Below are 16829 nucleotides of genomic sequence, written 5' to 3'. Positions count from 1 at the left end.
ATCCATTAATCTGAATGAAGGGTAAATTAATAAAATTAATCACTTATTTATGATTTCCTAAGTATCAAGTAAAAAGAAAAATAGCCAGTTACTTTCTCCGTCCATCTTTATCTGTTCACTTTTTTATGGACACAGAAATTAAAAAATAATAAATGATGAAATTATTTTTATCATATTATCCTTTGAATATAATAAATTTAATTCTTTAAGAAATATATTAGATAATAAATAGTATATAATACTAAGGCTAAAATGAATAGAAATAGGTAAAAATGAAGATACTGAAATAAAACGAAAAGAATAGTGAATAAGTAATTATGGATCTAGGAAAAGGAAGTACAAACTTCAAACACAAGGAAGAAAACAACACAACTCAATATTATTAGGGAAAACACTTACAAATACATCCCACCACTTCATGGGTTCTAGAAGTTGATAGCTACATACATGACCATTTGTGATATCAACTTTGGTGCAATTTTATTTTAATAATTGCTGTACATAGTACAAACGCCAAACACACAAGAACAACACCAATATTCCACGCTTATTTCCATTTAGCTCATACGCGTGTAGAAACTGAAGCTTCACGAGTAATATTTTTTGATATTATATTTGAAGCAGTTGTTCGAATCCCTAACTTGAAGTTAGGGTCCACATGTGTCGTGCATATCATAGGTAGGCGAACACCTATGGCCACAACTTGCTCCAACACAATCGGCGTCGGTGTTACAAAACCTTACGCGTAGGCAAAATGAAACTTTTCCCTGTCCATTGCGATTGGAGTGACCTGTATAAGAAAATAAGCTTATAATACTCATACATTTCATCACTAATTGTACTTTGAAAAATTAAAACCTAAGTTTGAAACTCATGAGAATTCGATTGTGCCGTTATTTATTCGGAAATATAATATATATACTTTTTTCCGTTCATCTTTACTTATTTACTATACTAAAAATAAATGTCAACAATAATTATCTGAGTTGAAAAATCAATGGATAATTTACCATTTTATATCCATTTTATCTTTGCTATTAAATATTACTAGTCATCACTTAATGCATTTTTCAAGAGATTACATTTATTATATTGGTGATATTGTAAAATTACACATATTATTTATTGTTTTTTAACTTGTGTGTCAAGTCAATAGTGGACAAGTATTATTGGACGAAGGGATTATTTTAATTTCTCCGTCTGTTTTGTCTGTTGTTCGGTATTAACTTTGCACATTTCTAAAGGAGCAAGAATTAGAATGACGATTTATGACATTATCCTTTGAATATACTTGTGTTATGAGAAATGCAGTTGTAAACGAATAGTGCTTAATAATAAGGATAAAATACTTACTCAAGAGTTACATCTTTTTCAAGGTATTTATTAAGGTTAAGTTAGTCAAAATATTTTCTATTTTCTAGAAATGATCGAGTAGTTTCTTAAGGAGTGTGCTCAAGTTAAAAAGATCAGTTAATTGGAAACAAAAAGAGTATAAACAATAGGCATACCATAGCGAGTTGTAACTACTTGGAACACTTCATCAAGTGCTTCTGAGTTTGATATTGGAAGTTGAAGAACATTCAATTCACTTGGTTTAGCCTCCTCATTTGCCATAAGAAGTTGAAAAACTGTCAAGTTATTAAATATATAGTTAGTATTAGTATATGTCTAAATCACTACTTAAAAAACTTAGCCACGGACAAGTTCTGTAAGCTAAGCAATAAAATTTGTTGCTAATCCTATTTAAAGATATTTTTTAAATATATTTTAATGAATTAGCGATCATGAAATTCGTTGAGGCAATGAGAAGAGGAAGCTTAATTGGTGTATACAATAAAATTGTGCTAACCAGATACATAAAGTAGGAAGGCTAGAACAAAACCCAACATGCTTGACGAACTTTTTCCACCCATTTTGCTCTTAGAGGAAAAAAAAACAAAGGAGTATATTTATATATGAAAAAGATGTGACAATTGTATTAGCTCCCTAATGTATTTATAGGGGTGGGATAAGATTATGTAAAAGAGTTAAAGTTACTTGTATAAAATAAAATAGTTGATTGAATCAAATAATAAGATTTCTGGTAGGTAACATTTTCTTCTTAAACGAGCTTTATAAGATGTAAATTGAATTCACACATTATAAAAGAGTTAAAATAAGTTATGAATGTCGTCATTAATTTATCGCTAACATAATTCTTTTTAAATAATTCAATACTAAATAGAATTTGTTATGAATTTTGCTATTAAAAATATTTTTCATTGCTAAAAATCTGGATTTTAGTAGTATATGAGCATCCGACAAATCTGGGTTGTAGTAGTATATGAGCATCCAACATTGTTTAAAATTATTATTTTCACTTTGATATTTTTTGCAGAGACTAATTTCTATTGAATACTTGCAATCTTAATAAATATGTATTTATTTAACACCTCACGCTGATATAGCACAAATGATGATATTCACTTACTCTTGTGCTCTTAAATCAATGTTGTAGCTTGTTAATCGTAAAATAGTGGTTTAAAACATGTGGTTTAATACGTTAAGTGGTAACACTCTTTTCTTATTTAATAAAATACTCCTTCAATAATTGAGTATTCTTTAATCGTAAATAGTGGTTAAAACAATCTTTTAGATACGTTACCAATAATTGAGTAATTACTACGTCCTATGATAATTTTTTTGTCTCATTTAACAAAATCCTGCTTTATATTTGAGGTAGGTGACAGTATTCTTTATTGAAAACTAGTTGTTTAATTTTAATAATAACACCTGTGTTATTCAAGATAACATATTTTAACTTAATTATAATTGTTTTAAAAAATGTTTATTTCTTGTCCTGAAGATCTAATAACTGCTGGTGTAGCTATCAGGGGCGGACCTATGTGGTAGCGAGGGGTTCACCCGAATCCCCTCGGCAAAAAATTCTATATTTATGTACATATATCAATTTTGAACCACTTGATATAAGATTGTTGGATAGCTTAGTGGTACATTCTTTACTTTTAAGTGCACTACCACAGCCCTTGTCCACGGGTTCGATTCCCACCACCATTTTCCTTTTATAAATAAACTGTTTTGTACAACCGTTAAAAATAGATGCAGCATACCTCACCTGCTATACATATATGAAAAATACTTTTTAATAAATTAAAATATAAAATCAACAAAAATTAAAATCCTTTTTTTCTATTTCCTATATACTATTACATCCTTTGAAATTATATTTTGTTGACTTATTCATATATTTATATTTTTATTTTTCAAACCCCCTGAAAAAATTACTGGATCCGCCACTGATAGCTATAAGAGAAAAAAACTAAAAAATTGTCCCTTTTGAATCGCGCAAGAAAAGATAACTTTTGAATTGTACCTTTCGTCTCATCTTTTTATTATTTATAAATTTAAAAGTTTTATCTCAAATTTTAGGTAGAGATATAAAAAATACTCTTCTTCTCCCCCTCATTTATGTGTTGATTTTTAAAAATAAAATAAATGAAAATGTTCCGATGTTGTTAGACTATTGTATCACAAATGATGCAAGTCAAGAGTTACGCGTCTAGACCGATGTTTATGGATTCCTCTAATCAAGTAGGTTTAGCTTAGATCTTGCATAGTATTTTAGGGTAACTTACATAAATTTCGTAAGTTAAGGAGCCAATTACATTTCTTATCATAACAATTTCTAATTACATAAAATCCCATAAATAATGACTTTTTTGATACATATTTTTAGCCATAATATATATTTTTTTGGATACATTTCCAACTAATCAGTTAGTTAATTAAGGAAGTAACAGAAGCACAATTAATTGGACGAGCAAACCGTGTGAAGTTCGTTTTGAAAAGAATCAATCTCTAAAACGAAAGAGAATCAAAAACTTTTCATCTAATTCATATCGATTCCCATTATCAATTTAGCTCAATTTCTTCATCTCTCTTTTTCTTCTTCCTCCAACAACAACTCCACTCTCCACCGTCTTTACGTCGTGAGAATTCCATCTCCAACGAAGTCAAGTTGCCGGAAACATCACCGCTGCCCCACCATTGCTTCACTTTCATAGCCGCACCACCTCCAAGCACAAAATAAGCCACCATACTGATCCTCCATTTAAAAAAAAGTAAAAACAACCATCAACATCATATCGATTCGATCAATTTCTTCTATCTGTAAAATGATTTGGAGATTATGTGATATACTATACCTCAAATTGTAGGAAGACCATTTTTGGACAACCAACTTAATATTTTATAAAATTAAATAATATATGTATCAAATTAAATTAGAAATGTATCCAGATGGCGCGCACACGCGCACAGAGAGAGACAAAGAAATTCATATAAAAATTGTATTATTATTATTATATATGTGTGTGAGAGAGAGTTACACTCTGTTTGGATGATGGTTTGCCATCGTTAAATAATGTATGGTATAATATGGTATGGTATTATACTGTATGGTATAGTACAATACAGTGTTTGGATAGGCTGTATCGTTTACTGTTGTGTAATAATAATTTTATTATTTGGTTTGATGGTATAATACAGTATCGTAACTGATAAATTTACTAAAATGCCCCTAATTATTATAAATTTTATATTTGTAAAAAATTATCAATAAATAAAATACAGAATAACTTGTACTCCTGAGCACCTATAGTAATAGTGATAAAGGACATTTTTGATCATTACGTGACCAAATGCAGGCAGGTATTGCAACATGTATGTCTAATTGAAGACTACATGTTAGTGAATAATCGAATCAACCACAGATAAAAATGTCTAAGTGAATTCATATTCAGTTTATAAACCTTTCAAAATTGTTCTTAATAAACAGAAATAAAGACGAGTCGATCTTATGGTTCTATAAGAGCGCAACAGCCGAATTTCATGATCACATAGTTATACTAAGAGGGCAACAGCTGAATATCTTGATCTTATTCTTTTTTTTTTCTCCTTTCTAATCTAACAGTAGTTAATGAATCAAAGTTCAACACCTTCTCCACTTGATCCAAATTCCAATGGATTCATTCCTAAAGTACCATTACAGATAAGCACAAGATATTTCTAACTTAAATATGACCTAATGTGAGGAGAAATATCTCAAATCTATATAATCCCAAAGAAAAGAAGCATGTACCCTTTATCGATTGAACGTATAGTTACTAATTACAATATTTTATCTACCTTTTCAACAAGAATTCAGCCTTGGCGACAACTGGCTGATGAGAGAACGAGCGTAGAAAGAACGAAGAAGAAGCAGCGGAGAACAAAGTAGCAACAGAGAGCTTGAACAGAGGAAAAACGCAGCACAAAGAGCATGAACAGAAAAAGCGTAAAAAGAAAAATAAATTAGGGTTGAAAGTAATATAAGTTAAAAGGGTAAAATAGGATTAAATAACATTATATAAGGGCATAATTGAAAAAAAAAAAAAATCATAGGTTACCACCAAATCGGTGGTTTATAAATTGACTGATTTCATGATTATCAAACCATGAAAAAATACAATACCATACCATGTCTTTGAGAAAACAATCAAAACAAACATGATTTTCTTTGTAACCATACCATACCATACCATACCACCATCCAAACAGGCACTTAGAGATTAGTATAAAATATGTTATTTTTATATAACAAATAAAAATAGATTATTTTGTATTTTTTTAATAAAAAAATAGTAATAATATTATAAATTTGTATGTAGTTGTTAAAAAAACTACAAAGTTCAAAATACAAATTTTAATTGTTAGAGAAATAGAAAAACTATAAAATTTTATGCCATTGTTTTTCTGGTAGAATGAAAGAAAAAGAACAATTTTTTTAAACAAAGCAACCAAAAGAAAAATAGGTAAGCAATTTTAGGTAGCAAAAACGAACTAGGGGAAAACAAATCAAAAAAATGAGAAAACAATATGAGTGTTATGCAATATAAAGAAAAAGGGAATAAGAATAGAGAGAATAGAGAGTAATTCTTATTTATCATGTGTGGTGATATAAGTCCTTCTATTTACAGGAAAAATTTATTTTTAGTTTCTCACTAAAAGACAAATACTTCAAATCTTGATAGATATTAACAAGCTCTTGATAGATCTTATGTATATTTTTGATAGACATTCACTATAATGTAAATACATTTATAACACTCTCCCTTAAATGTCTAATTGATAGATAGTGTGCCTCGTTAAAACATTACCAGAAAAAAAATCTAGTGAAGGAAAAAGAGTACATATCTCTAATAATACACATTTCAGTTGCCTTATTAAAAAAATCTTACAAGGAAAATTCAGTGGGACAAAACCTCGTAAGGAAAAGAGTACAACGCGTATTAACTCCCCTTAATGAGAACATCCTTGAGCCTTTGTATCTCGATCTTGTGTATCATCTTTTTAAAAGTTGCAGTTAAAAGAGACATGGTGAATGAATCAGTCATATTATCACTCGAACGAATCTGTTGCACGTTAATATCACCATTCTTTTGCATTTCATGTGTATAGAAATTTTTTGATGAAGTGTACTTCGTTCTATCTCCTTTTATGAATCTTCCATTAAGATGTGCTATGCATATTGCATTATCTATGTATAAAACTGTGGGTACATTGTCACATTTCAAACCACATTTTTCTCGAATAAGATGTATCATAGACCTCAACCATACACATTCTCGGCTAGCTTCATGAATAACTATTATCTCATCATGATTCAATCAAGTGGCTAGATAGATTACTTTATATATCTCTAAGATATGACAATGTTCCCACATATGAACACATATCCTATTTGAGATCAAGCATTATGCAGGTCAAATAAGTACCTAGCATTAGCATAGCCAACAAGATAGAGACTACAAGCTTTAGAATAAAATAAGTCCATATCGGTCTGTGTTTAATCTTATTCCGATGTCTCCTAGTAGGAGCAAAATTATACCTTGCTAACAAATTTATCAAAAAGGATATATCAGGTCGTATAGTATTTCCAAGATACATGAGTGCACCAATTGTACTAAAACATGGTACTTCATTACCAATCCAAATTGGTATATTTCTTATTTCAGCAAATAATCTATTTCTTTTGAAAACTCTCCAAACGTTTCAGTAATATTCAAATCATCAATTTATCCCTTATAAGGACAATAAACAAGTTTCCTAAAAACTTTATATGCTTCATGCATTTTTAATCCCTTAGAAATTTTCATATAAATTTTTGTCAAGTGACAATATTCAACATTTCATTTGTGATATCTTCAAATGTCTGGACTGCAAATCAAATAAATTTTACGCTTACCAAGATGTATTCTTTCATGTCACTTGATAAACATTTCTACGTCGGCATGCTTAAATAATGTAGAATTCAGGTCTCCATAGTCTTTTACAATATTGCTCAATAATGTATCAAATATATTATCGATAATATATCATTTTGCATCGGTTCATTATGTGGCATAACATTTTGAGATCTCATCACTTCATTATTTTCAGGTACCTGAACCCGTCATAAGGTTTCATGAAGTGTTATGTCGTACGCTCTTTAAGAGCACACTGCCTTCTTATTATGATTATTTGCTCCTTATCCTTTTCAAGGATTATTTCATTTGGAATCGATTGGTCTACCACACTTCATACATGCGTAGACTTTTTTCTTTAGGGATACAAAATAGGAGAACGTGCAACTTAAATATGAGATGCTTTTGGCATTTATTAAATTATCTTCTGAATGAGGATCTGATGATAATTTCTAACATATTTCATAGCTGCTTATAGTCTCCCCATAATGTTAGGAAAACTAACATACATCCTCCATCTTCTTTGAGGAATTCATCTTTGTGCATCATGGTATATTCATTAATTGTATACTGCACATCAAAACTATTAGATGGAATAGTTAGTTCCTGACCTTAAACCAATTGAAAGTGAAAAAATAATCATAATTTATTGGTCTAATGCATATAAGTGTTATTGTATGCAACATATCATAATTCAGACCAACACATGAAGCTTTGTTCTCATTAGCAATGACTTAGCTATTTATCGAAGGCATTCAATGCCAAACCATCATCATCAAGATGAATTGTCTTAATTCCACAATTTGAAAATTATGTTCTTAACTCAATTTTATTGAGCAAGCAACTTTATGAATGTCAAACTACAGGTTGACAATAAATATACATGTGATCATCTTATTGATTTATCATTTCAACATATCATAGGTGAACGGCCCCCAATTCACCTTTTATACTTTTCAGATTTTAATGGATTCAATCCCAAAATTGGTTGGTCCAACCAACTTATCATGATAATAAGCAACATTAAAACTAAAACATTTTCTAATTCTTTAATATATTCTCAATACTCAGTATGCGAAAATTTGAGATGTCGCAATCGTTCATGTCAATTTATGAACTTTTATACTAGTAAACTCCAAGTTTACCATGACATATATCTTTTTGCTTTAGTAAATTTCAGATTTACTATTACATGAATAAATTTTTGAATTTACTATTTAAAAAGTGGATTTCAAAAACTCTTTCCAGTTATTCTGCCTCATTCAGAGGTGGGCTGTGATAGCATCACAATCAAGTGCACGTTTGTATTGAAACAATTGAAATTCTCATTTCCTAGGAATGGAATATAATCGTGTCCCAAGTCTATCAAATTTTGATAGCTTATAACCTCTTTCACGATATTGCTACTTCAGGAGTAAATCGAGGCATACATATAATGTAGAGAATTTTTCTCTAACATATCTTATAATCCTAACAAGCGAGTGAAAATATTATCATTTTTGATAATAATTATCATATTGTTCCAACACGCTTATATTCGTACATTCAATCACTTGTCTCTTCCAGAGATATTATGCACTGCTACCACATTTACTTCAGAGAATGGAGCACATTCAATGAGACAGACTTTTCATCAAAAATACATTATTTTACCTTAGCCATCATAATATCATCAATATCGTGCATTGAGATTCAAACTCAATGTCTTATCCATATAAAGGCGTCTTAGGCTCATAAATTGACAAAACTTTGAGCCCAACATCTTATCATCATGATGCATTGAAACTTTTAACTTAATTTTTGAAACCAACCACACAACATTATTACAAAATTGCATTATTAAATTTAATCAAACTATGTAGTATAAGTATATGATCGTGGCATAATGGTTTAGGACAAAATCAACACCTTTTAATATTCAACATATATGTTGCACAATTTCAATATATCGACAATGTGATTCAATTTGTGAATTAATAGGTAACAATGTTTATAATATTAAATGGAAAAAGGCTCAAATATGTCACTGAACTATCAGAAATGGCTCATTTATGTCATCCGTTAAAAGTTTGGCTCATTTATACCATTGTCGTTACAAAATCGGCCCATCCATGCCATTATATTTTAACAGATGGCTTTTAAAAATAGCCTTGCCACATGACATCTTATCATAGAGCCACGTCATTTTTAATTTTTTTTTATTTTTTTTTTCATTTTTTTTTAAAAATAATTTTTTTCTTTTGATCCATTAAAAAAAAAATCCACACAACTTTTTGATCCATTGAAAATTAGTTTGATCTATACTTTTAAAATTTGATTAATTTTTCATGAATATATTCTTAAAACATTCTCGTTCGATTTGTTTTTTTGTCATTTTTGACATATTAAGATTGTTTTCATATTTTACCTTTAATATTAATTATTTGTTTCTTCAAATAAATTTCAAATACAATAGTAAACATCATTTAATAAATATATTATAATAAAATAGCTATTTTAATTGACGAGCGAGTAACTAAAAGGGAACGGAGAGAGTATACACTCCATGTTTTTTATCACTTTTTTTTTTTTTTAAAGATTCACGTTAACTAAAGCTTTTGTCATTTTTCAGTTGAAACTAAAGGGATATATAAACATCAAATATTATTATTATATTATTAATAGTTAGTTTCTCATTTGCCAACTCTACGTATACTATAAATGTCGGCATGTTGTCACCTTCCTGTTTTTGCAATGATAAATGATGATGCATAAAGTGTTACGTACAAATGTTGAATGCTGATTAGGGGCGGCTCAACCCTTTAGGAGAAAAGGCGGCCGCCTAAGACACCAAAATTTGAGGGGCCTATTTTTTTTTTAGTAATAATAAATTATAAATTTTAAAAATATATATTAAATACTATTTATAGATAAAAGAAAAATTTTATATAAGAAAATAAAATGCAAGGCCTCCGTTTGATTTTTTCCTTAGGCCATAAATTTGCTTGAGCCACCCCTGATGCTAATGATGCCATTCTATGCTTAATAAAACAATAAAAAACTAAACAGTTACTTACATTCGGCTGACAAAATATTTCATATATGCTAAGACGTACTATATGCTTAATTAGAATAGTATTTGGTTATAAATTTTAGTAGTAGATTTTTTTTAAAAAAATTCTTTAAATATTTATTTGATCATGAAAAATTAATCAAATTTTAAAAGCATAGATCAAATTAATTTTTAATGGATCAAAAAATTGGGTGGATTCTTTTTAATGGATCAAAAAAAATTAATTTTTTTTTTTAAACTAAAAACTGAAAAATAAAATAAAAAATGATGTGGCCCTCTAATAAGTTGCCACATGGAAAGGCTGTTTTTAAAAGCCGGCTGTTAAAAAGTAAAGGCATGGATGAGCCAGTTTTGTAACGGCGATGACATAAATAAGCCCAACTTTTAACGGATGGCATAAATGAGTCATTTCTGATAGTTCAGTGGCATATTTGAGCCTTTTTCCCATATTAAATTATCATTAATTCATATGTTCACGTAACTAATATATAATATTTAATCCATACGAATTTAAAGTCGTCTCTCTTATTTATCAATTAGCTATTTCATTTAATTTTAAGACAATTCGTATTTACTAATATAATAATGAATGATTGTAGATCTTCTTTTTATTAGGAATATCATTAAAAAGTTTTAACTCCATACTTTTGATCTTCCCTCCTATCTATATAATTATTCTCAATTTTTTGATATTTATCTTAATTTTTTCAATTTTAAAAATACATTAAAAAATTTTAAAATTAATTCTTAATTACATTCTCTTAATTATGCATTTAACTTTTTTTCGGTTCCAAAACTCAAAAGTCAAAGTTATTAATTTAAGAATTTAATGATAATTTATTATGTAATGAAACAACATAAGTCTATATGTCTATATTGTATATAAGTGAAACCATCTATTGAGTCCAAAATTATCACCATCTCTTCATATTCTTTATCATTTTGAAATTAGGTATAATTTTAAGTGTGTTATAATTTGATTTCATTTTTGGTCTTTACTTTTTAGTTCATCTCTCTATTCTAAATTTCTGCAAGTTTAATGATAATATAGGCAGTCACACAACAACTAAGATTTTATGTTGTTGCTACTAAATCATATAATTTGACTCTTCACATAGCTTTGTCAAGGATTATTTGGTTATGAAGGTATCTTTTTTTCTTATTTGATATTAAAATTGAAGCCTATCTAAATTTGAATTCACGCTGGAAGGTCCCACATTGAAATTATAAAGATATGTGACAACAGTTTATTTAAATCGGTCATTATTTTTTATTTAAAGAACATTGTTATTTATTTGTAAATCATATATTAGAATATTTACAATAATAATTTTATGCAAATCAGTTTTACGGATGAGATTTTTTGTAGAATGGACAACTTAAGACCTTAACTTTTACAAATAATTTTATGCAAATCAGTCTCAATTTTTTTTTTTCTAAAAAACAAAATAGAAAACAACAAAGTATTCAATTATACAAAGAGTGTAAAGATAAAAAAAATGTGTAAATTAATTACTTATTCATAGTTATTGTTCGAATCTGTTTACTTTTCTCTGTTTTCTATTACTTGTGGGTGTCGTATTTATGTTATGCCATCTTGTTCTATGTTTTACTATGTATTTGTGTAGTATTCCGTGTCTCAAGTCGGGGGTCTATCGGAAACAACCTTTCTACTTCTTTAGAGATAGAGGTATGGACTGCGTACATCTTACCCTCCCCAGACCTCACTATGTGGGAATACACTAGGTTTGTTGTTGTTGTTGTTGTTTTTGTATTCATAGTTATTGTTAAAATCTATATTTATATATAAAAAAAGAATGCAAAAATAATGATGTGACATGCTTCTAAAGCCACCATCCATATTGTGATCTTTTTAAGCCTTTTTTTTTTTTTTTTTATAACTACAACCATCAAAAATTAATTATAGTGGGTCATTAAAGTTGAAAGAATATTTACATTATAGTGGGTCATTAAAGCTATAAGAACTGAATTGAAATAATAAATTATTAAGCTGCATACGTGCCTTTTTGATTGCATCATAGCCTTTTAAGGTTTCAAGGTTCAACATATAGTAATAATGTCGAGTATATATTTTGAGCTAAAGTTCTAACTCTCTGATAATTTTACTTCTTTTTAGTCTATTAGATCTTAAAATCAAAAGAAATAATTGTTCTTCTTGAGCATTGAGCATGTAACTTGATTTGAATTGTTCAAGAGACATTATGAAGGATTTGAAGAAGGCAGTCTAAGCATCAAACTAAAAATAAGATAATTTGTGTTTATTTCTTTGACACAAATTTTCATTTACTTTTTATGACAATTTTCATTTACTTTTCATCACTATGAGCAATTACAATGCTCTGTGATTATATGCATGTTCTACTTCCCGTTTGATTTTCTGCAATTGTGATATTCAAAAATAAGTTTTTTCTTTTGGGTTATTTTTTTCTTATTTGTTTCGATTTTGTAGTTTTATCTTATGCCTGAAAAGGTGTATTTCTAACCAATTTTTTTATTTTTTCATTGAATATATGTATGTAAGATAATAACTGGGTCAAAATTTTTATTTACGAATTTCAAAATGTAAAAAAATAAATGCATGAAGAAGACAAGGAGTGTCAATAAGTAATATATATATTAGGAATAGAAAAAAATAACCTGACATCTTCCATTGGCTAAGAAATACAATTTTTTTATGGATTTTTCTCTATTTGTTTTCATTTATGTTCTATATTAAACATTAAACAAAAGTTCAAAAAAAATAAAATTCTTTTAACTCTCTGAATTTTATTAAGTATGCAATGTTAAAAAATTTGAATTTTAAAAATTTCTCTATGTGAAATGATCATTATTTTTATTATTTCCATATTTTTTAAATTATCATAACCTGTTAAATAGTTAATAATCATATTGTTCAGAAAAAAAAAAAACTCTTTTAACTCTCTGAATTGTATTGAGTATGCAATGTTAAAAAATTTGAATTTTAAAAATTTCTCTAATGTGAAATGATCATTATTTTTACTATTTCCATATTTTTTAAATTATCATAACCTGTTAAATAATTAATAATCATATTCATGACATATATATATATATATATATATATATATATATATATATATATTATTTCCCATCTGGTGTCCGATACCCACATTGCAACCCGACTAATCCAGATTCGCGCTGGGTAGGGTCCCATTCGGGGGGTAGTGCTACCAACAGAATTTTCGCCATGCCCAGGATCGAACCTTCGACCTCTGGTTAAGGGTGGAGCAGCCCCATCCGCTCCACCACAACCCATGTTGGTAGTATTATAGTTCTATAAATAAACATAGTAAAATTTTGTACAAATAATTACATTAGTTTTTTAAGTTTCATGTTACATTTTCGATGCTTATTATATTTTTTTTGTTATTTGTCTCGAAGAATAGGATGAAGGCTATTGAATGGTGGGCCATCTTGTGGGAGATGCCGATAAGAGTTTGAAAGTTTGTGTAATAATTTTGTACTTTTCTCTTTTATATTTAATGATTAAGTTTGTAAAAATAATGTTGTATTACTTTTTTATTTTTATACGTTGTTTTGATTCAAAATAGTAACTTAGAATTTTGATTGAAATCTACCAACCATCGTTTTTTTTAACCGCGCAAAGAGTGGATAGATTTACTGGTTAGAAATAAATTTCAACCTATCATTACACAAATGTAAGAAATTCACGAAATAATAGTCGCCAAATAAAAAATTTAAAAGTGTGAATCTGACATAATTTTAATTTTAGGATCAAAAAAATATAGAATTAAATATATTTTTACAAAAGAATATATAAACTATAATTTAAACATAAAATATAATCTAAATGGATTTAGTATAGATTATGCGTATGCAAAACGCATAGCGGCTTTATAGGCTATAAGCCCCGTGCGTATCGTAAGGTTTACCATTTCCACCTCAAGCTTATCTTCTCCGGTCATTTCTTCAACATATTCCGTAATCTTGAATGCGGACTTTTCAAGCTGAAGGCTTCCCTTCACTACGATGCACTTTAATGAAGGAATTCTCCAAAACTTTCTGGATTTACAATCTGATATTAGTTATTTCTCGAGCACGGGAAAGGATTCAGACACCTTATACAGTACTAGAGATTTCAGATTGTGGAAGTTGACTTATTCCACGTTCCATTATTTTCCCCCTTCGATGCTTGTGCTACATAGTTTCAGCTTTTCAGTGAATCTGATGTCAGATAGAACCCATCCAATTCTACTTCTTTCAAGTTCAAAGGGAAATGAAAATCAAACTGAAGTACATGTGTACGATGCCCACTGCACCTTAATTTCGCTCTAACTTCTTCAAGTTTATTAAGGAGATCCAATCTTGGAAAATATATCTGCACTGCTGCTGAATAATACATGTGGAATTCAAGGTTTCGAAGATTGGGAAACCTTTTGAAAATATCCCCCGAGGCTACCGAACCAGTAACATTGAGAGAACTTAATGTGCTCAGATTCTCTAAATTTGCTGGTTTGTCAATATCCGAATCAAAGACAGAACAAGTACCTTTGGTGTCCACATATCATAGCTTTGCAAGATTCCAGATAGTAGGGGATAGTACCAGGTTTGATCCACGGTTATCCACCACCAGACTTTCTAGATTGCAGAGCTTTGAAAATGGAGGGAGAACTTTTGCTTTCATCCGAATGATTAAGCCCCTCAAATGAACAAACATGCCTATTTCATTCAGCACAGTACCTGGCAAGATTATATTCTGTAGCTCCAACCTTTTAAGAAGCCTCAGGTGTCTTAGGTGACAGCTGTGGGGAAGAACTTTGGAGGGACCAAGACAGAAATCTCAATTACTTCTTCCGCACTCTTCAATTCAGTTGGTTCCACAAGTCCTTCATCACTCCATAATTGTTTCAACAAAGAGATATCAATATCTTTGTCCTTTGGATAACTTGCAAGGTACAATAAGCATGGCTATAGGTGATCTGACAAATGGTCATAACTTAATTGTATAACCTTCATCACTTCCTCTTCATCCTTAAAAATGAAGGAACTCAAATTATTGAGAACTTCAAGCCATAAAGCCTCTTTCTTTTCCATCCTTGAAATGACTCCGCCGATCAAATCAAGTACCAAAGGAAGTCCATCACACTTTCGGGCTATTTTTTCTCCAACATCCGTTAGTTCATTAGGGCAACATTCTTCTCCGAATATCCTTTTCTCTAATAACTCCCAACTTTCTTCTAGTTGTAGCAATCGAAGATTAAGAGGATCACTGTGGCATTTTCCATGCAAAGCCACTTCCTTTTTTCGACTTGTTAAAATAACTCTGCTCCCTTTCTGAAATTCAGTTGGAAAAGGTCTTGTCAGCTCATCACATGTTGCAGTATCCCACAAGTCATCCAAGACAATAAGGTACCTCTTTCCGAACAGTTGTCTCCGTAGCTTATCAGCAACGTCATCGTCTATGTCATCCTCACTGACTCTTTCTTTCAAACCAATAACTTCATTGAAAATTTTCTGCAACAACTTTTTCTCATTACGTTCCTGGTCAACTGTGCACCAAGCACGAACGTCAAAATGACCAACAACAAACTTTTCAGTATATACTCTGTAAGCTAAAGTAGTTTTTCCAAGCCCCGGCATGCCGACTATGGAAATGACATCTACCTCAGCTAGTCCGCTGGTGAGCTTCCTGATTATCCACTCTGTCTCCTCCTCAAAACCTGTTATTTACAACTTTTTGGGTATAAGAATCTCTCTCTATATATATTCAACAATAACTTCAACACAAGTTCAAGTCTAAGAAAAGAATACTTATGAAGTTCTTTAACACCTTCAACACAAGATTACGAATAATCTATCCAAGAAGTATGTTAATATTCAGAAATGAGATGAAATAGAATTTTTAAGGCCAAGTCCCCCGACTTCACGGAGTATCCTTAAGGAATAATTCCCCTCACTGTACCCGAGGTTATGGAATCTTCTTTCCTGGATAAAATTGCCAAACAAACCAACTGTAGCGGTACCTCAAACAAATGGAATCTCTTTGAACTCACTCAACGATTTGATTGATCGCACAGAATGTTTTTGAAGACAAGAAGAGTTTGTATGTTCAGTAAATTTTTTCGTGACTAAACCTGTGGATAAATGCAGGTTCATATAGCCATCAAGTGCCCTTCCGAAAGGTGGCAATGGTTCATCCGAAAAGGGGTATCCTTTGAAAGAGTCATGTCTGTTCATTTGAAACATTGTGTCTTTTTTTGAACAGACATAAATATCTGAACAGTCACTCCTTTTCCAAAATAATATGTCTTTTCTTTAAAGGTTGTATCCCTCCATCTTCCATTCACGCCAATTGAACCCAACAAAACCTACAATTATTTTACCAACTATGGATGTGTAACACACTGCATTTTAGGCTGGAACGAAAATCATCGTTTCTATGCGTAGATGATCCAAAAGCCATAAATCCTATGCAAATTTAGCATGTTAAT

The 16829-nt window shown here is 29.9% G+C and overlaps 2 protein-coding genes across 2 annotated transcripts; both read right to left on the bottom strand.

Moving 5' to 3' along the window:
• Positions 1–356: 356 nt before the first annotated feature.
• On the bottom strand, positions 357–1978 carry LOC107872681. Its single transcript, XM_016719306.2, has 3 exons — positions 1850–1978; positions 1509–1628; positions 357–790 (listed from the first exon to the last, which is right to left on the bottom strand). The coding sequence occupies exons 1-3, from the start codon at positions 1911–1913 to the stop codon at positions 648–650; spliced, it is 327 nt and encodes a 108-aa protein (XP_016574792.1). The 5' UTR covers positions 1914–1978; the 3' UTR covers positions 357–647.
• A 1934-nt stretch (positions 1979–3912) lies between these two features.
• Positions 3913–15978, bottom strand: LOC124891633 (probable disease resistance protein RF9). Its single transcript, XM_047403345.1, has 7 exons — positions 15349–15978; positions 15155–15306; positions 14966–15057; positions 14580–14847; positions 14271–14400; positions 5188–5288; positions 3913–4099 (listed from the first exon to the last, which is right to left on the bottom strand). Exons 1-7 carry the CDS (start codon positions 15976–15978, stop codon positions 3913–3915), a joined length of 1560 nt encoding a protein of 519 aa, XP_047259301.1.
• Between the last annotated feature and the right edge of the window lie 851 nt (positions 15979–16829).

Source organism: Capsicum annuum, unplaced genomic scaffold (genome assembly GCF_002878395.1).
Source record: "Capsicum annuum cultivar UCD-10X-F1 unplaced genomic scaffold, UCD10Xv1.1 ctg3917, whole genome shotgun sequence".
In the NCBI taxonomy this organism is placed as follows: domain Eukaryota; kingdom Viridiplantae; phylum Streptophyta; class Magnoliopsida; order Solanales; family Solanaceae; genus Capsicum; species Capsicum annuum.
This window is presented reverse-complemented; position numbering and strand designations above follow the sequence as displayed.